Consider the following 24,887-nt stretch of genomic DNA (forward strand, 5'->3'; position numbering starts at 1 on the left):
GTGTTTAAATGAGACAAAAGCTGTTTGGGTATCTTATCAGAGCAGATGAACACTTTCACTTTTTCAGTATTGGCATTGCCATTTGCATTCTCTGGTGGGATCAATTTCTTCCTGATCATTTCTAACCGAACACAAACTAGCTTGTGCTTCTCTGTTTTCTTCTGTATGCTAGCTTTGGACGCCAGTTAGGAAATGCATGCCGTACCCCAGATGCCTGGGGAAGAAATGATTGAAAAAGCAGAAGGAAAATAGTTGAAGGCTAAAAAAGGAAAACATCTTGCAAAATTCCATGAATACAGTAGGGTAATTGGCTACAGAAAAAAGCTTCATTGGAAAGCATTCTAAAAGAGAGTGATCAGAAGCAATTGCCACAGATGTTTATTGAGAGAACTGTTACATTCAAGGGCATTTCACTATCAGTTTTCATTTCTTGCTGTTCCTTTGAACTGCATATATGTGGTTTAAGCAAATTTAGATTTCTGCACTTGTGTTTGAATTCACATTTGGTTTTGTATTTTGCGTATTTTAAAGTTGTTTCGAAGAAGTGCCTGTTTTGGCCAATGGTAAATCAGTAAAATAAACTGACTTGGATAATTTTTGCTTTCGATATTCATACTTAGAGAAAATCAATTTGAAACAGTAACTCTATGTAACCTTTCTAAGGTTACATGTAATAAAATACATTTCTTTTTCAAAGCTGAATGTGGTTGCCTTTATTTCAGCCGTTTTTACTAGGTCATATCTTGTTCTCATTTTAGCTGAGGTGAAATTATATCAAATGCTTAATTGTTAAGTGACTTAATGTGCATATTGAAATTATGCATTGAAACCATAAATCTGTCTTTGGCAAGGGCCAAAAGGCACAGCCAGATAACTGAAAATCTATCATAGTATCTTTTCCATATGTACTACCAAAGTTCTTAAATAGATAAATTTGATATTTTTGGAACATAATTCAACACCACCATGGCATCTTTAAGTCGTAGTTAGACAAATAGCTAGGGAAAGACATAGAAGCCATCAGCCAGGACTAGCCATTTTCAAAGCCTTTGCCAGAGTTACTTACTCACATGCGTACATCAGCCCAGCCATTTAACATTCTGTGTCAAGGGAAGGTCAATGATCCAAGAAGAAATTACAATAAAAAGCAAGCGTAAGATCTTTAATAGATAGGCTGGTGCCAAATGATAGTATGTTCAGGATCTGGAAGTCTTATCCCAGCTCCATGCACATTTCTCAGCTCTCAGGAAAGCAATTTGCTTCTTTGTCCATAAAAGTAAAAGTAAAAAACTGAAAAAAGCTCTGTCTTAGCAAGTTGAGCCAAACTCATTTCTGCAGTAAAAGCAATCTAATCGCTGAGATTTATGTAACTTTAATCCATTTGTTGTCAAGTCTTGTTGAAGGAAATTGGGAAAACCTTGTTTTCAGTTGAAATTTACTCCATGGAACTCAGCATACTGAAATTGGCATGGGGTATAGCTTTGTTTGAATTATTTTTTAAAAAAAGATGTTTTATTGATTTTTAATATAGTCACCTTAATATTTGGCAAGCAGTGTGTTGTCTGGGTTTACATTTAAAAAACATTCACTAACAGTTGGCTTCTATAATCCACATAATAGCTTTACTTGATTTCCTCTTTTTCCCATAATGTTCTCTTTTACAAACCTTAAGTTAATACAATTCTTGTTGTTTTAGTAAATAACAATTGAGTATATTTTTTTCTAATATTTCTACAGATAATCACATCAATATAATATTTCTTTTCTATCTAATCCAGTGATGGTGAACCTTTTAGAGATTGAGTGCCCCAAAACTGGCCCCTGTCTGCCACCCCTGCCCGTGCCTGTTCCGCCCCCCACCCCTGCCCACTCCACCCCTGCTCCGCCCCCACCTGCAGGGCCTTTGTAATAATGCCGCTTGGTGTGTGTGTGTGAAAGCCCTAATAAGCAGGCATATACATAGAATGAAGGCTACTGCTAAGCTTGTAAGCCGCGCCCTGAGTCTTCGAAGAAAGGCGGGATATAAATGGAATTTTTTAAAAAATAAATAAATAAATAAATAAATAATTCTTACATTAATTTATACATGTTTTTAGGCAACTAAATCAAATCCTTTGTCATCTTTTTTCTAGGGCTGAAATCAAGTGAGCCAACCATGACCGGCAAAACACAGACCAGTAATGTCACCAATAAGAATGATCCCAAATCCATCAACTCCAGAGTCTTCATTGGTAATCTTAATACAGCCATTGTCAAAAAAGGAGATATAGAAGCAATCTTTGCAAAGTATGGAAAAATAGTCGGCTGTTCAGTGCACAAAGGTTATGCATTTGTACAATACATGAGTGAGAGGCACGCGAGAGCTGCTGTGGCAGGGGAAAATGCCAGGATCATTGCAGGACAACCACTGGGTGAGTGTCTCCATGGCCCCTCATTTATTCATTTTATTACAGTTTTTTTAACATTCTTCATTTGTAGATTCATTTTTTACAGTATATCCAGCCTGAATTCACATGAATTAAATTAACTGTATTTTGTATGCATTCTAGTAGTAAGCAAAAATTACAGTGCGCTTAGAATTCTTACACGATCAAGGAAATTTAGGACTGCATAAATAGACATGTGCATATAACTCTTGTGGAGGAACACAACATGTGCATTTTCAACTGTGGGTATTTCTTAGACCCACAAATCCAAAGGTCAGCCCTTCGGCATGAATTATAACCTTGTTTAAATGTACCATACTTAACATGAACCAGTGTTTATGATTTAGACAGCAAGTGTAACTGCTTTAATTGGAATGAAAACGTCCACATTCCTTATGTCTCTAAAAAAGAAGAGTGTGAGTCCAATGTTCATTGTGTTTGATTCATGAAATTCTAAATAATGGCATCATGAAAATACAGATAGGAACTTCTCATTAATTATAACGAAATTTGGCTTTTGAGAGTTGTACCAGTAGACTGGAGGTCATACTCATTATAGACTTTCCTAACTTATAAGTTGCTGATACAACTTTCATCTTAATATTTAAGGGGGTATTCAGTAGCTAGCAAATAATATATAAGATATGGTATAATTATGGAAAATGAAATAAGGGCAGCAATAGGTTGATTCAGGAAAAGCTTTATCCAGTCTGCTGCCCTGCAGAAGTTATTGAAGAATTTTCAGGTACTACAGTCATTAGTGAGTTGGTATACTACTCAGAAGCCGTCATTTTTATGGAATGTCTGTATTGTATAGAAGCCAATAAGATATGTTTTGTTATTTGTATTTAGATGTATAGAAACCTGTTTGGAGTAATCTTTAAAATAAATGGGAGAAAACCACAAGCCAACATAGTTCAATTAGATTTTCTGGAGAAAGATTATGAACATGCACTAAACATTCTTCTCCTTTAAAAATGTACTGCCACGTTACTTAAGCCATTTGTTCTCTGATGCTGTGCTATACATTCATAAATAAACATTTGTATATCTCTATTCTGCTTCAAAAGACTCAGAGTGGTTTATTAAAAAATATAAACATAAATAACAAGCATCATTTTCAGGAAGAAAACATTTTAACTGTAGCCCGAGTCCACCATCTGCACTGATAGTTTATTAAAACAGAAAAAGGTTTCACCGTCTTACAAAATTTCTGGCAATAATTCTGAAGATAAAATTTGCAGGATAATTGTATCATACACAATAAAGAGTTAAAATATTCTGTACGATTTATTCCAGAGATTTCGTCAAATCAAGTTTAAGTTTATAATTTTATAATTAATTGTTCTTATTAAAATGCTCATTTTTACTCTGTTCTTCTGAAATTTCCCTTTATTCTCTTTTTCTTTCCTTTCCCTGACATGAGCTGTTTTTTTTTTCAGAATATGCATTTATTTCCATGATATGTCTATATTGGCTTTTTTCTATTGAAATTATTGGGAGGTTGCTCTTTGGATACATTAATACATAGTTTTTAATAAGAGCTTAGGTTATTACACCCATTCAAACAAAACAGCCATTCAAACAAAATTTGATCTACCTCTTGAGCTGAACAACTATTAGATTTTTGTTAGCAAAAAAATTCCTTCCTCCCTTCCTTTGTGGGGAACTAATGCGGCATAATGGTTGGATTGGGTATCGAAAAACTCATGTTCTAATCCACCTAGGGCCATTGACTGAAAACAGTGACACAAGGTTCTACTTCTAATTTATCCTTGGCCATGGAAGTTGACTAGGTAACTTGAGGCTAGTCATACTTTCACCCCCAATCTACCTCACAGGGATACTGTTGTGCAGAAAAATAGGAGGGAGGAATATCTATGCTGCCTTCAGCTCCTGAATGAAAGGCAGGCTATAACTCTAATTAAAAATAAAATTAACATGTGTATTTATAATAATTGCTAGAAGAATCAAATGATTAAACAAAGATTAGGAAATATCACACAAAGGGTATATGTTTAGTGGGTTTAACAAAAGGTTAAGTACAGCTTCTTTGATAAGTAAATTTCGTTCTATGTAGTCCCTTTAAATATTATTAAAAAGTTGTCTCTCTTCAGATATAAATTAGACACTGTCTCCACCAAGAAAATGCACAGATTTCCTGGCACAGAGCGACATATAGCTTGAAGTAAAGTGGACACAGATTATTATTTTGGACAACATGTTCTCTTACTTGTCTTTGAAAGTATAGTTGCCCTCCAGGAGGTTTTTAAATCACAACAACCTTAAAAACAATACAACGTATGATATAGGTAATAAATAATGTCTTTATCAAAACAGATTGTTTATATATATATCTGTTCTATATTAGATTGATGTGGCAATTGGCAATAGAGTCATTTTTATTCTTTTCATCACATATGCCCTGGCCATCAAATCTCTTTTGAGTCTCACTGCTTGTCATGACTTATAGATATGTAACATTCCAACTTTCAGAGCTTGTAAACTTCAGGGCGAATGAATTAATCACAACAAATGGAGTCTTCTAGACTATGAGTGATGTTACCTTTTATGACTACTCTTTCTCATTTCTAAAAGATAACCCTTTAATGTAAAACAGTTTCCATTCTATCAAGAGGGCCGAGTATTTGTATTTTATTTTTTAGATAATGCAGAACATGGTTACAGAATTTGAGAAAACAATCCTAGATGCTTTATATAAAGACATTGTAGCTAATGATTATTATTATATTATATTATAATATTATATTATATTATATTATATTATATTATATTATATTATATTATATTATATTATATTATATTATATTATATTATATTATATTATATTATATTATATTATATTATTATTATTTATTATTATTATTATTATTCAGTAGTTTGTTGGTCTGTTTCCCAGCATCAAAATTCCACCTATCTCTAGAAATTCTGCTCCTGTAACATCCAAATAAAACTGATTAAAAAGCCACACCATCGTAGCATAAATATAAAGAAAGAATAACTCTATAAATAATTCATTGTAATTCTTCAAATGGTCTCTTAAAGATCCAGAATTTCATTGTTCTATGGAAAGGTACAACTGAGAAACACATTCTATAGTGATGGGGTAGCCTTGAAAAGGCCTCCTTTTGAGTTCAACCCCTCCTCAGTTTGTTAAGTGGAAGTATATATGATTAATTGAATGGGGTGGCAAGATTCCCTATGGAAGAGATGGTTTTATATGTATCCTGAACCTAAGCCATGTTGATTGAATTTCACTGAAAATAAAAGTATAGTTCCAATAATATTTTTACAGCATTCCTCACCCTTTGAGTCACTACATTTTTCATCAGGTAGTCTTCAAGGGTAGCTCCAAGTATAACATGTTACAGTAGTCCAACTTCAAAGTAATAGCAGTGAGTGTCAATAAAGCCTTCCATTAAAAAAAGTTGCTATTGGTGCATCACTTAAAACTGGGCAGAATCTTCATAGCCATGGTTCCTATCTGCTGCTCTAGCAGGAAACATTAAGCTAGGAGACCCAAGTCATGGACCTCTCTTTAGAAGTACAACCCTGTCCAGAGTACATAGAGTACACAAAGACTGCTGATTTGAGGACAAAGGGCATGTTGTCTTACTGGGGCTCAGTTCAGCCATTTCATCTAGATACTTACAACATCCAGGTAACAGATCAGATTAGAGATGGTGGCCATATTTTGTTGCTTTATTGTGTTCTCCTTGCGCTCCTTAATTTAAATGCTTACTTTCCTAGGTCATGCCAGTATATCAGTATACATAGAATAAAGGCTATTGCTAAGCTTGTAAGCCGCCCTGAGTCTTCGGAGAAGGGCGGGATATAAATGGAATTAAAATAAAAAATAAAAAAATATCACTATATCTCAGAAAAAGTGTAAGTCTTACAAGGCTAACAATGAGAACAAGATTGCCTCTTTTCAATCCAAATCCCATTTGCCTATTTTGGATCTGAACGCAGCCTTCATCTACTCTTGAGATCTACTCCATTTATAGTAATTAATCATAATGTTGCCTATATAGTTGCTAATATCACCACATTTCCAGTATGACATCATATCCCACTTTTTATCTAATACCTGTTTTCAGCTCTGCTTTGGAGCTACTAGAGTTGTGTTTTTTTACCTTTCTTACCTTGAGCTTTATTTCTTTGTTTATTTCACAATGCATCTTAGCCAGCACTTAGGATAGCGTAAAAATTATCTATGATCTGAAACTGAGAGCCAGTATAATCCCACAGTCTGTATGGAAAGAATTACGTGAAGTGTAATTTACAATGCCTTGGTAATACTGCATCCATTTTTGTCACCATGATGTAAAAAAGATGTTGAGACTCTAGAACAGGGGTGTCAAACTCGCAACGTCACATGATGTGTCATGATGTATCATGACTTTTTCCATTGCCGGCAATGGGGTGGGTGCATTTTTGCCATGACGCATCCGGCCGTGGGCCAGCAGTTTGACACCTCTGCTCTAGAAAGAGTACAGAGAAGAGCAACAAAGATGATTAAGGGACTGGAGGCTAAAACATATAAAGAAAGGCTGCTGAAATTGGGTATGTCTAGTTTAATGAAGAGAAGGACAAGGGGTGACGTGATAGCAGTGTTGTAATATCTCAGGGGCTGCCACATAGAAGAGGGAGTCAAGCTATTCTCCAAAGCACCTGAAGGCAGGAAAAGAAGCAACAAATGGAAACTAACCAAAGAGAGAAGCAACCTAGAATTAAGGAGAAATTTCCTGACAGAACAATTAATCAGTGGAACAGCCTGCCTCCAGAAGCTGTGAATACTCCCAACACTGAAGGTTTTTAAGAAGAGACTGGACAGCCATTTGTCTGAAATGGTACAGGGTTTCCTGCCTGTGTGGGGGGGTTGGACTAGATGACTTCCAAGGTCCCTTACAACAAAAACCATCATCATCATCATCATCATCATCATCATCATCATCATCATTATTATTATTATTATTATTATTATTATTACATTAGGTAAATCCCCTACATATGAGCTAACCATGCAAACATTGCTGTGTAAAATATTTTAGAATAGTTTGCCCTAAATAAAAATAAATTTAGTTTCCATTATAAAGTGGTTTACTCTTTATCCTCTGACAAACATTTCTGATTCTAGCAAAGAGAGGTGTGTAGATTTAAGCTTACTTTGAAGTTTACCATCTGCTCTACTTTCCTCCAAGCCTCATTAGTTGGCCTTGGTCTCATCACAGAAAAATACTACTGCTCTAGCTGCATCACAGGAATATGGTGTAGATTTCATCTGCTTATGTTTTGGTCTTCAGAATGCTATTTAAGCTTCCTGCTATTTACAGAAAAGGGATATCCAAGATAACATAATACTGTCATAGCTTCAGTAAAGAGTTGCAGAAAGGAACTTTATGGTTAGGTAATCTTTTTAAATCACTATATTGATTAATGGTTGCTTACATATTATTATGTTAATAAAACATTTGATAGTTAATCAAATATTAAAAAACAGCAAAAGTTCAGCAAAACAAAATGGCAAAAATAAACCTGAAATATTGAATGATGAACTAAATAGCTGTGCAATAGCTCAGGGGTCTCCAAAACCCGGGCCATGGCCCACTACTGGGCTGTGGCTTATTTGCAACTGGGCCACGTGAGCAGTGGACCGGTCTGCACATGCAGCTTGATTCACATGAGCAATGGGCTGATGCATGCACAGCTGGATTCAAGTAACCAGCGAACTGGTGCACGCACATACTGCTCGACTTGCACAAGTCAAGGGCTGGTGTGGACCCACATGCAGTGCAGCTCAACTAGTCAAACTCTGTGTGCATGCAAGTGCATGCTGGCTTGCTGCTTGTGCACCAGCCCACCACTCATGCAGCCCAGTTCCCCTCCTCCCTGCTAGCCAGGCCGCCAAGCTGCAAAGGATGGTTGACTGCTGCAGTAGCTCTAAAAACATCTCTTTCTATCCCTGTCCTTTTAGCCCAATTCTCCATCTCTAAAAATGGGCCTTGAGAACGTAAGACTATATAACTAAGTGGGGCAGACTACGTTGCGGGAAGTGCAAAAGGAATTTGTGGAAAGTCTAATAGACCATTTATTTCCTTAATTTCTCCTTCATTTGATTGTTATACCACCAACCTTGAGCAGATCTGTTTCCTATTGAAAATAAATATTGCATAAATTATAGCAGTAATTCTGATGAATATTTATTTCCAGAGTTTATATGCTACAGTTGTTACTGCTCTGTGCAGGGGTGTCTGCAGAAGCCAAGATGGTAGGCATAAAGGTGCAATCACAACTTTAATGTGGCTTGCACTTCAAAAACAGGCCAGTGTTTGATCACAAAGTCATAGTCACCACGTTGACTTTTTGATCAACTACTGCAGACAACCCGAATTCAGTATATATCTCGTGCTCAACATTATCCCAAAATCTTCTCTGGTGTGCAGTGTTTTCAGGGTAAACAGTTGGTGTGGAACATGTTTCCTGAGATTAGGAGGTTTAAAAGTCACAGCTCTTCTTTTTAAAAAACAAAAACAATCCTAGCCTATAATATAAAAGATAAGTCAGTCCAGTTGTGACTGACTCAAGGGGATGGTGCACATCTCTGATTCTCAGTTGAGGGAGCTTGCATTGCCTGAGAGACATTTCTATTATGCAGGTGGCCAGCATGAAAATATGGAATGCAAGTAACCTTTCCTGCTGAGGCGGTGCCTATTCATCTACTAGCAGTTGCATGCTTTCGAACTGCTGGGTTGGGATATAAACATTCAAATAAATAATGTGGAAAAGGAAAGGTTAAATAGTATTCAAATATTGAACAATAAATGGTGACATATGGATCAATTTATTACTGCTACATAGTACTGAAAGAAAAACAAGCAGGGTAAAAACGCCTTTTATTTAACTTCAAATTTTGAAGTTTCCTTTTTAAGATCAAAAGGCTTATTTGAATTTACTTGAGCATATTCTGTCATAACTGGGTGAAGTGCAAGCTATTTTGAGAACATTTTACTGATAGACAGGACTTAAAAAAACGTAACTCCTACATAATTTTATTCAGGTAAACATCCCATTGACGTCAGTAAGACTTTCACAGAAATTAAAGTGCTGGCTTCAACTGACTGTTTAGCTCTTGATCTGGCATTTTATATTTGTATTCCTTACCACACTGTGCAATTTCAGAGGGAACAAGCATGAAATTACAATAAAAAATGATGCTGCATTTTCCTAAACTTCGGCACTGCTCCAATTAATTGAATGTGAGTTATAACAGAAATAGACTCTTCAATTTAAGCTCTGTGCTAAGTATAGCTTCTCCATGAATGTGATTTCCAAGTCTTCTTCCAACACAATCATTAATTTAGTTAACCCTCTGGCATTATGAAGTCATTCCTCTTCTAATATGCTTTTGGTACTGAGTTTCATTACGGTCTTTCATTTGGTGTTGCAAGGATGGCAGAGAACATGGAGGCATCTGGAAAAACATTTAATTAACTTTCATCCCCACCTGTCAAAAATAAAACCCAAAAACTCTTTAAGTTAACATTATACATGTATATTATACCATATTGGATGGTTGTCAAATACTTTAGAAATTTTAAAGTACCCAATCTGGATCATTCTAAAAACTGGCTATGAATTATTGTTGTGCTCACTGAAGAAGTATTACACTTGCTCATAGGTCTATAATCTTGAATTAAATGGCAGTATAACCCTATATCGCTTGTTATATCTATGAGCAAGAGCAGAGTAGAAGTAAAAATGGTAGAACAGAACCAACAAAGATACTATAGACTGAATGTTGTTTCGGGTAACTACTCTAATATTCACAAAAATAGTAATAAACTGAAAGAGAAAAACTAGTCCAAGCAAGATTCATAATCAATAAATGTGCCAGCTGTACCCAATCCAGGATTGAGAGGCACTGGTCCTGATCATTGATGCCCTGCTTGGACTATTGCAGTCTTTCTAGATGGGGCTGTCCTTGAAAAGTATTGAGAAATTTCAGGTGCTCCAGAAAGTAATGATTCATGTAGCTTGAGACATACCATAGTATGCCCATATCACAGCACTACCATGTGATATACACTGGTTCCCAGTAGGCATCTTGGTTTTATCTGTCATCTTTAAAACCTACATGGCATGAGATCAAACTAAATGTGAGACCTCTCAAAACAGTGAACATGCTTTGGGTCTCCTCCATGATGCAGTGCCACCTAGTGGGCACTAGGAAGTATGCCTTCTCTGTTATGGTACTTGACCGTTGGATTAGCCTCTCCCAGAGATATACCGTAGTTTCCAGCGTATAAGACTACTTTTTAACCCATGAAAATCTTCTCAAAAGTCAGGGGTCGTCTTATACGCCGGTGCTGAAAATTTAGGGACAGGGCTGGCTGGAAAACCTGGAGCGGATCTCCCATTTAGTCTGCGCAGGGAAAGCGGGACCAATTGGAGAAGAAGCTGCAGTCTGATTTTTTACAGGCTGGGGTCTGGGCGTCTTCTAAAGTTGAAGAACAGCTGTAGTATATCCCAACTTGAAAGGCAGGTGGGGAAGGCAGCAGCCAGAGCAGCGGCTTAGCTCTAAGGACACATTTGACTCAGGAACTAGGCGGGCTGGCTGGAAAACCTGGAGCGGATCTCCCATTTGGTCTTTTTTTTTTAATCCCATTTATATCCTGCCCTTCTCCGAAGACTCAGGGTGGCTTACAATTTAAAGCACAAATCAATGTGCTTAGCAATAGCCTTCATTCTGTGTATATGCCTGTTTATTAGGGCTTTCACCCCCCCCCCCCAAGCAGCATTATTACAAAGTCAGCTTATTGCCCCCAACAATCTGGGTCCTCATTTTACCTACCTTGGAAGGATGGAAAGCTGAGTCAACCTTGAGCCTGGTGGGATGCGAACCTGCACTAATTGCAGGCAGCTGGTGTTACTTAAGGCTCTGCGCAGGGAAAGCTTTAGAGTGAATTAGGAAAAGTGAAAAAGTGAATTAGGAAAATAGGGAACGGTTGCTGGAATTGGGTATGTGTAGCTTAACGAAGAGAAGGGTGAGGGGTGACATGATAGCAGTGATCCAATATCTCAGGGCTGCCACAAAGCAGTGGGAGCCAAGCTATTCTCCAAAGCACCTGAAAGCAGGACAAGAAGCAACGGATGGAAACTAGTCAAGGAGAGAAGCAACCTAGAACTAAGGAGAAACTTCCTGACAGTTAGAACAATTAACCAGTGGAACAACCTGCCTCCAGAAGTGGTGAATGCTCCAACACTGAAAGTTTTTAAGAAGAGACTGGACAGCCATTTGTCTGAAATGGTATAGGGTTTCCTGCCTTAGCAGGGGGTTGGACTAGATGACCTCCAAGGTCCCCTCCAACAACTACTACTACTTCTTCTTCTTCTTCTTCTTCTTCTTATTATTATTATTATTATTATTATTATTATTGTTGTTGTTGTTGTTGTTGTTGTTGTTTAATCCACTTGCACTGTTTTATGTTTACATGTTTGATGACAAACAGCCTTATGTTTATAAGTGACAGTTTTCCTACTAAGCACCTGCATGTCATAAGAATTTGAATTAAAATTACCATATTAAAATCAAATCTGATGTTTTTTAATTTTTATTTGGTGTGCGTTGGAAGAGGGGTAGTCTTATACGGCAAGTATAGCCCAAACCCTATAATTTAACAGGAAATGTAGGGGGTCGTCTTTTACGCCCAGTCGTCTTATACACCGGAAAATACGGTAGATGGCCCACATTATGTTTGTTTTTTAGAAGGCTGTGACTCTTCCCCCAGGTATTGGAGCAGGATATTAATTTATTGGAGCACTTATGTGTATATAGGCTATATGGGAAGACTGATATCCAAGTTACTCTTGGAATGTACACCTTATCTCACTTCCATGGGAAAGCTATCTTCAAGGCCTCTAAAAAGTAAGAAGGCCAGCTAAATCTTAGAAAATAGAATAAATTATGATATAATATAAATACTATAATAAAATATCGTGATACTATATTCTCAAAAAAATTATAATGATTCATTGGAAGGATAATTATGAGATCAAAATATTAAATTCCAATCTTCTATGTAATTTTTATGATCAAAATCACTGAAATCTGTTTCCAAAATGCTACAGTATATTACATCTGGAAGGATTCAGCTTATTTCATGTTAAATTTCTGTCTGAATTATAGTCAGCTTTTAGTTGAAGTTAATATTTGTGTATATGACTAAACAAATAAACAAATAAATTTATCTTCCAAAATTTAGCCTGATTTACAATTTGGACTGATGTTCCTGACTAATCAAGTTAGTTGAAATCTACTATTGTTGTCTTAGTGACTTGTATGGATTAGACATTTATACCACCAAAGCTAGTATAATATTATAAAAAATGAATTTGTTGTAAAGCCATAATCTGTTTCAAAGAATAATAATTCAGAGTTACCTTTTCTTATAGAATAATAAATAAGGTAAAACCTGTTGTTTGCAAAGGTGCTTTTTCAAGACACAACTGGACTTTCTTGTTTTTCTTTGACGATGTTTCACTTGTCATCCAAGAAGCTTCTTCAGCTCTGACTGGATGGTAGGGAATTGAAGGGCTGAAGATAGAAGTCAGAGCTGAAGAAGCTTCTTGGATCAACAGCAAAACGTCTTCAAAGAAAAACAAGAAAGTCCAGTTGCCACTTGAAAAAGCATCTTTGAAACAAACATGATCTGAACGACTGAGAATCTGTATAGATCATTGATGGCGAACCTTTTAGAGACCGAGTGCCCAAAAACTGGCCCCTCCCCGCCACCCCTGCCCGCGCCTGCTCCGCCTGTGCCAACTCCACCCCTGCTCCGCCCCCGCCCACACGGCCACCCACTCCCTTTACGGCCTGCCGCAGATCACCCAGGTGGCCCAGCAGTCCTATGGCAGCCACGCCTTCCACCTACACCCCACAGCATCAACTGCGCGCGACAGGGTGGGAGGGCAGAGTCATGTCCCTGCTGCCTGGCTGCCATGTTCTTGGCTGCACTCCTCCACGTGGGCCATGCTCGGGGTGACAATCTTCCATGGGGACTGCTAGTGAGGAGGGGGCTGTGGGGGGAGGCGGGGCTGGGGCAATGGTGCGCATGCCCACAGAGAGGGCTCTGAGCACCGCCTCTGGCACGCCTGCCATAGGTTCACCACCATTGGCATAGATTGTTATTTGCAAAATTTGCACTGAGTCATGCTGTCTAATGCCATGTTTCCCTGAAAATAAGACCGGACCTTATATTAATTTTTGCTCCAAAAGACGCATTAGGGCTTATTTTCTGGTTAAGTCTTATTTGGGGGGAAAATATGGTAATAATTGCGTCTGTCTAGCTGATGGTCTTAACTGTGACTTATTTTGGGGGTGGGGCTTATATTACAGACATCCTGAAAAATCATGGTAGGGCTTATTTTCTGGTTGGGTCTTATTTATGGGGAAACACGGTATAGACATCCCTCAGTTTGTCCTGCCTGTGTTGAAGCAACTATGGAATTTACTATTCTCTTATTGAATAACACCAGGAACTTCATAAACTTTGTGGGTCAGGAGAGACCTGATTTTACAAGAAAATAATGATAATCTTTAGAGTTCCAGGAGATAATATTCTAGCATGATTCTTCCAGAAAATCCTTTATCCAAACGGAATAACCATACAACATGTCCCTTGATTGTGGTTGATTCAGATTTTTATTTATTTAAATACAGCAGCTTTACTATTTTCCCATTTCTCATGACCTTTCTGTCTCATTTAGTCTGGAAATTGATTGCTGTTCAGCATTTCCCTTCCATGCTAAAAGCTGTTACTCTGCAGGGCTTACATTTAAAGCATGCCAAGCAGCTATTTGCCAGGCGAGATGGAGAAAAATGCTTCCTGAAATGCCACTTATGGGCTTTATTTATTTCTTGTATTTGCTTTGGAAACAGTAATTGTTTGATTTCAATACTGTGAGCAAGGGAAAATGGCTTCACGCACACACGAGCAAACTGCCCCCAGTCAAGACTTAAGGTTTTACATTTAAAGTATTGGTTATACTTTGCAACTTCTACATTGTAGTTCCAACTCAGAGACGTCCCAGAGGGCTAGGCAGTAAAGATGAACCCAGATAACTGTTGAATCAGAAGCAGAGGGGATGAAAGTGCTGTGTAGGATCTTCCCTTGCAACCAATTCTGCAGAATTTTCTCAATAAACTCATCTAAGTTAATGACAAGGGATTCAAAACTTCAGTCCTCATTACTGTATATAAACTTAAATCAAATTGGCTTCTCAGGGCTTGCTTCAGAATAGACACCAGTATAATTGCATAGTTACTCTGTAATTTTAAGAAGTAATTTTGTTACTTTTACAAGGACATATACTTCCATAAACGGTTTTACATGGTGGTACTTGGTATATTTTGTGCTGAGAAAAACATTTTATATGGGCATATTATTCATACTTTATGCATGGGCAGAAGCACTCGGTACATGGACACTTATGTCTTTTGTCCCAAAGCCTGCAAGTCTAAGGTCTATTAAATTGAGATTTACAGTACTGTACTTGAATAGTTCTGAAAACTTTTCAAAGACAGACTTTTATAAAATGTATTATAATATTCAAAGTAGAATGGAATGAAATTTTGTATCAGCCTGGACAGATACGTTATATCTAGAAGAGACATGCTATTTTTCACAGTACAAACAGCCACTGCCAAAACCTAGACATCTTGTTTTGTGGATAAATCTGATAATTTCAATCCACGAATCTGATTTTTCAATTGGTATATAACTAACTTTTTAAAAACCTGTCACTTACCTTTGTCAGAAGAGCATAAGATGAGCACTACTAGATTTAATGTCTATCAAGTCCAGAATACTGAGCTATACATTGGGCAATTAACAACTAGGTGCCTTTTTTGTATTACATTTTTCAGTTTTGTGCAACCTTGGTACAGACTAATATGTCTTTTTTTTATTTTTTTATTTTAATAATATTTCTATACCGCCCTTCTCCCGAAGGACTCAGGGCGGTGAACAGGGCAAAAATAAAAATACAAATTACAAAAGTTAAAACAAGATTAAATAAATGCCCACATACTAAAATACATCTTTAAAACCTGATAAAATAACAATAACAACCCCCCCCCCAATCCCCTCATCAGGCCAGGCCAGCTTGTTCAAAAAAGTATGTTTTTAGCTCGCAGCCATCCGGAGCTCAACCGGTAGCTGATTCCATAGCTCCGGGGCGCCCACAGAGAAGGATCTCCCCCTGGGGGCCACCAGTCGACATTCTCTGACCGGTGGCACCCTGAGGAGGCCCTCTCTATGGGAACGCACAAGGCGGAGGGAAGTCGATGCCGGCAGCAGGTGTTCCCTCAGGTACTCCGGACCCCTGCCATGTAGGGCTTTGAATACCATTACTAGTACCTTGAATCTCACCCGGAAGACAACTGGTAACCAATGCAGCTCACGGAGCAGAGGTGTAACGTGGGAGTATCGGGAGACTCCCAACACAACTCTCGCAGCTGCATTCTGCACCAGTTGGAGCTTCCAGGTGGTCCTCAAGGGCAGCCCCATGTAGAGAGCGTTGCAGTAGTCTAGTCGAGAGGTCACGAGCACATGAGTGACCGTGCATAGATCATCCCGGCTTAGATAGGGCCGCAACTGGCGCACCAGGCGAACCTGGGCGAAAGCCCCCCTGGTCACAGCTCCTATGTGGTCTTCTAAGGTGAGCCGTGAATCTAGGAGGACTCCCAAGTTGCGAGCCCTATCTACGGGAGGTAATAGTTCACCCCCCATAGCAAGAGGTGGAATGTCCGAATAAATCCGGGATGAAGGTATGCAAAGCCACTCAGTCTTGTCGGGGTTGAGTTGAAGTCTGTTCCTCCCCATCCAGACCCGAACTGCCTCCAGGCAACGGGACATCACGTTGAGGGCATCACTGGGGTGGTTTGGGGTTGAAAGGAAAAGCTGGGTATCATCAGCATACTGATGATACCCAACTCCAAAACCTCGAATGATCTCACCCAGCGGTTTCATATAGATGTTGAACAGGAGAGGCGAGAGGACCGACCCCTGAGGAACTCCACAAACGAGAGACCTCGCGGTCGACCTCTGCCCTCCTGCCAACACCGACTGCGAACGTCCCTGGAGATAGGAGGAGAACCACTGTAAAACCGTGCCTCCCACTCCCAATCCCCTGAGACGCCGCAGCAAGATACCATGGTCGATGGTATCGAAAGCCGCTGAGAGGTCTAATAGGACCAGAACAGAGGAATGCCCCCTGTCCCGAGCCCTCCAGAGATCATTCACTAGCGCGACCAATGCCGTCTCCGTGCTGTGCCCGGGCCTGAAACCCGATTGGTACGGGTCTAGATAATCCGCTTCATCCAGGACCAGAGGGAGCTGATGTGCCACCACACTCTCAACAACCTTCGCAAGAAAGCGAAGGTTGGAGACAGGACGAAAGTTGTTCAATACAGCTGGGTCCAAGGCAGGCTTCTTGAGGAGAGGCCTCACCACCGCCTCTTTCAAGACGGCGGGGAAGCTACCCTCGCTCAGAGAAGCCGATATAACTGCCTGTAACCAGCTGCGTGTCCTCTCCCGGGCTGCATAGACCAGCCAGGAAGGGCACGGGTCCAATAAACATGTGGTGGTGCTCAGCCTCCCCATGATCCTGTCCACTTCCTCCGGAGTCACAGAATCAAACTCCTCCCAGGTGATATTGACAAGACCGCCCGCATCCTGCTCGACAGACTCTGCCCAGTCAGAGTCCAGACCGGTCCGAATCCGAGCGATTTTGTCCGACAGATGCTGGTTAAACTCCTCGGCACGACCCTGCAAGGGTTCCTCCCTCACTTCCTGATTCAGGAGGGAGCGAGTCACCCTAAACAGGGTGGCCGGGCGATTATCTGCGGACGCGATAAGGGTGGCGAAGTGGTTAGACCTCGCCTCCCTTATCGCAGCGAGATAAGACCTAGTATAGGTTCTTAGTCGCAATCGGTCGGATTCGGATCGGCTGGATCTCCAACCGCTCTCTAGGCCCCGTCTCTGACGCTTCATCTCCCGGAGCTCCGCGGAGAACCATGGAGCTCGACGGGATCTGCACCGGGTCAGGGGCCGCAGGGGTACAACTCGGTCAAGAGCCTCAGTGGCTGCCCTTTCCCAGGCTTCCACTAAGGCATCTGCCGAGCTGTGAGCAAGGGAGGCAGGTGGGGACCCCAGCGCCGCCTGGAACCTCTGGGGATCCATTAAGCGTCTGGGGCGGTACCATTTAATTGGTTCCACACACCCATGGCGGGGGGTGGCAAAATGGAAGACCAGCCGCAGGAGATGATGATCGGTCCATGACAGGGGCATAATAATTGGGGAGCCCCCACCAAGATCATCTAACCACCGTCCAGATAAGAAAACTAAGTCAAGAGTGTGGCCTCCCTCATGAGTCGGTCCCGAAATTACTTGCGTCAGGTCCATGGCCATCATGGAAGCCATGAACTCCCGAGCCAACTCAGATGATCCTCCCAGCGATGGTAGATTGAAGTCCCCCAAAACTATAAGTTTCGGGAACTCAATCACCAACCCAGAGAGGACATCAAGCAGCTCAGGCAGGACTGCTGCTATGTGACTAGGCGAAAGGTACACCAGCAGCAAGCCCAACTGTGCACCAGGGCCGCATCTCAAAAAGAGAGACTCACACCCGACTATCTGGGGAACGGTGGCCTCCCGCGGACACAAGGTCTCCCTCATGACAACAGCCACACCCCCACCCCTACCCTGAGCCCGAGGCCGGTGTAGCACCCGGAAACCTGGTGGGCAAAGGTCAACCAGAGGAATCCCTCCCTCTGGGCCCAACCAAGTCTCTGTGATGCAAGCCAGGTCCGCCTGCTCACCCTCGACCAAGTCACGGACGAGAGGAGCTTTATTAGCGACAGACCTGGCATTCAAGTACACCAGCTGGAGCTCAGGAGGCTGCACATCCTCACTCCCAGAGCCTTGGGGCGGTGCCAGAGGGTCGGAGTGCCCCACCGCTTTTAAGCAGCGGAGAGGCCTTCCCTGAGGACGATACGGCCCTCTGCTCCTGCACCTGCTGCCATTCCCTAACGTCGTGGGAATAGGTATTCCCACGACCAGCCCTGGAGCCCCGGAGGCAACCGACCCCCGCGAACTACCTTGGCCCTGGCCTGAACAGAGGCTGTTGCACTGCCCCCCTTGTCCAAACAACCAAAAAGAGTACCCTCCCCCCTCCCTAGCCCCCTAAAAAATTTAGAAAGAAAACTAATCAGGGGCCTCCTATTGGGTTTCCGTCGAAGGCCCCTACCCGTGCCCAGCCATCTCTCGGGGTCCCAATAGATGGGCCCTTCCTCGAGATCGTAAGCGGCTAGAAAGGCGGGTCGCACCCAGGAAGGGGAAGCACCCCTGAGGGCGAGCAAGTCCGTGCAAGAATATTTAAGGGAAGGCATAAGGAGTAGTCCAAGTAGAAGGCAGTCCATAGTTGATAATCAGTCAGTAAGGAGGATCTAACAGAGGGTAAATAGGTGTCCCAGATCTCCGCCCAGCTGCTGCCACTCAGCTGGGTAAACCCCCCGAGCAGGCCGACCACCGTCCTCTCACGACGGCTGCCGAGCCAATTCCCAGGGGGGAGGTGGTGGTCTGAAACAGCCACTCCAGATATGGCATGCCTCCTAGAGCTCTCACCTCTAGGGGCAGCAGATGTAAGTTCAAGCCACCCTCTCACGGCGGCTAATACCCAGGATCCTCTGAGTCCTTTGGGGATGATGTGTAAAAGGCAAGCCATCATAGTTATCATAGTCTGGTCCGCTAACGGCGAGGTCCCCCGCTCCTCCGCCATTCCAGAAGGCTGTACCTGACCACAACTCCATGGGCCCTCAGTTCTATAGTCATTGGGGCCTTCCAGAGTGTGATCAATAGAGTCTGATTCCCCCACGTCTACTGATTTCCCTGGAGCCCCCTCAAAATCCAGCAGCACCAACCAGATCCCAACAGGTGCGATGGTGAGCATAGATCTTCCAGGATCCTCCAGACTAACCAGGATCCACTGGGCTCCACTGGGCTCCACCGGGGTTAACCGGCTAACCCGGAGCTTTCGGGGCCACCAGGGACGATGGGGATGCCAGGCCATCTGGAGCATGAGGAACAGACAGAGGAGAAGGCAGGTCGACCAGCACCCCCGCCGAGCCATCGGGGCCGCTGCCGTTGCCAGAGCGCCATTACAGACGCCACCGCCGCCATCACCGCTACCACCAGGGCGCCGCCAAGCCACAAACGATCCAGAAGAGGCCATCGCCGCCGCGGATGGAAAACGGGACGAAAAGGCCCAGGCGGCCGCTGGACAAACGGCCCGAGCAAAGCCGGCCAGACCGCAACAGTCGATGACGAAGTGGCCCAGAACGGCCCAGGAGCAATGCTGCCGCCGCCGGCATCGCCGTCGCCATTGAAATGGGCCAAAGCGCCGTCGTCGACAAAGTCAGGAGCAGAGCCAGGCCGGTCCAAGGAACGGCCCAAAGCCACCCGCAGATGCCTCCATCGAAGCCAGCAACAGTCGGGAGCCATCCAAAGACGACAGGTCCGTCGCCGCCGAAAAACACCGCCGCCGGCTGCCGAAAGCGCCAAACGCCGCTGAAAGAAGCTCGGAGGCCGCCGACACAGCGGAGAAACGCCGCGAGTATCCAGCCCGGCTAGTAGCAGGCCAGCAGCCCAGCGGAACGCCGACCAGGTTAGTAGGCAGCAAAAAGCTTTTGTCCAGCTGCCCGAATCGCTGCCGAAGCACTTCACCCCAACCCAGAGGGTATAAAACACCCCTGAGGGGCTCCTAGGACGCCTCTCTCTTTAGACTTACAGAGCTCAGCCTAACACGACCGCCTGTACGTCCGCCATTTTAAGAACATTGATTTATATCCAACCTATAGGAATGTGTAAACAGTTTCCATGTGTTCCATTATATATATTCTGGCAGTGTAACTTGCAAATATTAAGTATCGGAAGAAAAAATGCCAGTAATTTTATCTAATGTTCCATAAAATATGGATTTTTGTTAGCCCTTTCTTTTGTATAGCAGCAGCCCCCAACCATTTTGGCACCAAGGGATAGTTCCATGCAGATCGCAGTGGCTGTTTCATGCACTGCCTGGATCCCACGCATACACAGATGGGGCTTTGCTCACTTCTGTCGCCCAGTTCCTGGCAGGCAGCAGACTGGTGGTGGTCTGCAGCCTGGGTGTTGGGGACCCCTGATGTAGAGTGTAGATGATGTGGCTCACTGGGTTTCTCTATGCTCCCCTCCCCCACCTGCTTTTCCTGCTTTTCCTTTCCCAATGAATCTAAATCTAACAAAACCAAATAAATGCTATGTAGAATACTGCTGAAATTTTAAGAGACAATGACTGTGATGGAAGTCACCAACAGAGTGAGGGAAGTGGAAATTTTGTTAGGTGACAAGGTAATTCTGTTTTGCTCACTTTTAATATTAGTTTAGCGCACTACAGTTTGTCATCCAAAAGTAGAAGTATTGGCTGAAGGTTTTAGAGCATGAACAAAAGAAACAGTTCTGTAAGTGAAGTACACTCTTGTTTGTGCTAAAATTGAAACCATGGAACAAAAAGAACTGTATCTTGGCAGAATCCAGCTTGCTACTGTTATCTTCATTACCCACTGTGGATTGTTGCAAAACTTGGACGGACTGTGTCCTTATAATGTAACCGCCAGTGCAAGGCTCATTACTCTCACTCATGTAATTTTACAAGACCACATCTACTTTTGAGAAACAGTTTGGGTGATTATACAAAGTAGAATGTCACCCACCTAGAGGACATTGTCTCCTAAATAATCTCTTTTTCCCTGCAGTCTTTGTAATGTTGGTGATCAAACACTGATTGCTTCCTTTTGAATTTGACTTTTGAGCTTCTCCATATGGAGTCTTTCTATTTCTTATATGATACTTGAATAGATTGCCTTTGGGATTTCAATAAGTCATACACAATGTAAAACCAATGAAGATAAAATTGTGAAACTAAAATGTTTGAAGATAGACAGCTCCAGCTTTTACAATATATTCAGTTTATGTAACATTTGGACAAATTATACAAGGCTTTTTATTTCTGTTGTAGAATTTCTAGAACATCAGAAATGTTGCCGTACTTTATTCAGCTTTGCTGAAATGATATAAAATCTACCTCTTCCGAATCTTTTGTCTTTACAACTGTTAGTTACGTATATGCAGTTGAAATAAGAAGTAGTTTGTTTCAGATGTCAGCAGCCTAATTATTCATCTTTAAGGTTTTCATACTTACATATATTCATAGCCTAGAAAATCTGATACAAATTGTACTGATATAACATTGTTGCTTATGACGGCAAGCTATGTACAGAACAAAACAGATTTCCAATTGTGTGGCATTAGTGAACAATTCATGTTTTCACAATGAGCAACAGCTCTTTAGAGATCTCTTTGACATTCTGTGTGGGAGAACTTTGCTTCATTGAAAAGATCTTGATCACAATCTCAAGTTTCTTTCAACAGATTTATTCTTAAGGTTGTGCTTTGCAGTTCACTCTTTATTTCATTGTTATTTTATCAGACCAAATGTTTTACAATAATTACTCACAGATTGCCTGATATTGTAGAAAAATTATTTGCATTCATGCAGTAGCTGACAAATAAGTGCCTTATGGTAAAAAAGAACAATATGTACTCTAGCTTTGGAAATAGGTCTTAGTCTACCCCCTTGACAAGATATGCACAGAGATATGGGAGTTTACATTACTTGAATCAGCCTCTTTGTTTAGTCCAATTTTGTCAATTCTAACTAACATGGCTTCAGGCAAGACCTTTTCCAGCTGAAAGTTGAAATGCCAGGGACTTATCTCTATATTTTGCATGCAGACATGTGCTTTACTAATGTAACAACTTTAATGTTCATAAAATTTTACATACAAAATAAAACGTGTGACACAATAGGACCATATTTTAATAGGAGAACACAAATTTTGAATATAAAAGATTCCCGGTTCATTTACTGGGATTCAGATAGCAGGAGTTATGACAAACATCTCCAGAAAAATTGCTATCAAACACAATGGAAAGTAAATAAATTCCTATATTCCTTGAGAGTTAGAGCTGGCCCTAAGACATTTGCATCTTGGTGCAGCCTTTAATATGGAAACTCATTCATTCATTTCAATAGTAAATTTATACAATCTATAGAGTTTACCTTTTCTAGTGAAGATAATTTTATATAGTATCCTATCCAACAAAAGCCAGTCATATACACTGAGAATGAAGAATGTGAAAACATTAAATAATTCATTCTGAAGGGAGTCCAAATCTGCCATTAGACTTCCCATTCCAACCAAAAATTTAGATTGCTGTTCTTACTGCTTACTACAATACTGATACAAGTTGGTTTGAATTTTTTATATAATATGTAGTTTCCTAGAAACTAATTAACATTTATTTATACTTCTACTTACATAGTGTTTTTGAGCTAAGAAAGTTGCAAATCTCTATAATTTATGCTAAAATGACATGTAATGGAAAGTAGAGAGATGGTTAGGATAATTTTAAGATAATTGTATTTTAATTGCTAAATTAGAAAGTAATTCCCATAAATTGCACATCATACCCACTAACTATAATGTGGATTAATTCATTACAATTAATGTTAACTGTAAAAATCACATGAGTATATTATGATTGTCCACTTATTTCATAGGATTTCTAGATGAGATTGCAATTCTTTTATTTTATCAATGAATTATCAGAATATTTTATTAACTGATGAAAATCTGTAAAACAAATTCTCATAAATGGAACCTGCCTGCAGTTCATGTTTATTTATTTTTATTTTATTTATTTTATTTTATTTTAATTCCATTTATATCCCGCCCTTCTCCGAAGACTCAGGGCGGCTTACAAGCTTAGCAGTAGCCTTCATGTTGTTTCAAACTTTTTATAAATGGGTAAAGATTATTGGGGGGTTATCATGGCAGATAAAATTTTGGCAAAGAGCTGGCAGAGCGGGGAGGGGAGTTAAATGTGTCATCAGTTTAGAGTCCTTGCATTGCCACAAGAGATCCACATCCAGCTCCCTGTGAATACGTTTAACCTGTTGACTATAAGTTGACTAGATTCTTGTGTATAGGTTTCAATAAATTGTCTGTCCTGCAATCTTACAAATAGTCCTGACTCATTGTGCCAAACATAAATGCAAATATCTGTGTTCTCCTACATTACTGTCATGGTTGCTTCTTTAGATTAGAGTTCACTATTTCAGTTTACAGAACACCTCACATAGCAAAAGGGAGGAAGAGAAAGTGTGCTTGTGTGTGTGTGTGTGTGTGTGTGAGTGTGTGTGTGTGAGAGAGAGAGACAGACAGACAGAGAGCATGAGAGAGACATTTGAAAACAATAGAAAAGAGAACATGATTAAATACAGGGAATAAGCTATTAACAATATTTAGTATATGTAAATATAGTCTTTTAAAACACTCCTGCAGCTGCTATTTTTAAAACTATAGCCCTGGCTTGCCACTCAAAGACCAAATGCAATTCTTGGCCTAGGAAAAGGTAATTGGGCAGAAAATGTGCCATTGCTAAAACAAATTATAGGTTCTGCCTTGTAGCACAGATATATTACATGTCCTACAATTCTAATTCTGTGGCTTCTTTGGCCAGGCTAATAATCAACCCATCACTAATGGAAGCTCCATATTTCCAATTGGGGATTGAAATAAGTAAAATGGAAAGTCAGTGGCATCCTTTACCAGTTAAATGGCTATGTATTTACAAATTTCTGAAAAATATGTCTTGAACCAGAGAAGATCTTGATTGGCATAGATGAGTCAGGTACTATTTAGAACATTTGTACTCTCATTTTCCGCTGCCTGTGAAATGACCATAGCTATAGGAAACTGAGCGTGAAAAAAGAATGTTTCACAACTATAGTGATAATTTTATGATGAAAATGTATCAGTATTTGAACCAGAATAATAGTTGGATATTTAAATATGCATTACAGTTTTTGTAAGCTTCTTTCAACATACTTTCAAAATGGCAAGCTCTAACTAAACAAGAAACAATTGCATTAGCCCTGCATATTTAATGGTTTTACTTATCTGGAGACATCTGTTGCTGTTGCTGTTAGTAAAACAAGAGAAAACATTTCAGAGAAAAGCTACTTAACCTTTCTACCCAATAGGAGAATGTTTTGTTTAACAACTTAATTCCTTTTCTTCTATCCCTAGTTAGTATTTTTGCATTCTACATGAAGGTCAAACTCATGTGAGAAAGTAAAGCATGTGTTGCTGTGATGTAGATCAGGGTTATTATTTCCAATCTTGGCTGTCTAACACAAGAAGGCCTGCTTATAACATGCAGGTAAATTACAATGGGACTACTCTGCCATGGCAAATGTGGTAAGTATCCATCCCAA

The 24,887-nt window shown here is 40.7% G+C and overlaps 1 protein-coding gene across 1 annotated transcript in view; it reads left to right on the forward strand.

The window, feature by feature from the left end:
• Positions 1-2,119: 2,119 nt before the first annotated feature.
• RALYL (RALY RNA binding protein like) overlaps positions 2,120-24,887 on the forward strand; it is a gene marked incomplete at its 3' end in the record, with an annotated part of 92,357 nt that continues 69,589 nt past the window's right edge. The window contains exon 1 of the mRNA XM_083360327.1: positions 2,120-2,411. Coding sequence (XP_083216453.1) covers positions 2,156-2,411 — 256 coding nt within the window. The 5' untranslated portion in view covers positions 2,120-2,155. The remainder of the gene's footprint in view (positions 2,412-24,887) is intronic.

The sequence above is a fragment of the Vipera ursinii genome (assembly GCF_947247035.1).
Source record: "Vipera ursinii genome assembly, chromosome: 3".
In the NCBI taxonomy this organism is placed as follows: domain Eukaryota; kingdom Metazoa; phylum Chordata; class Lepidosauria; order Squamata; family Viperidae; genus Vipera; species Vipera ursinii.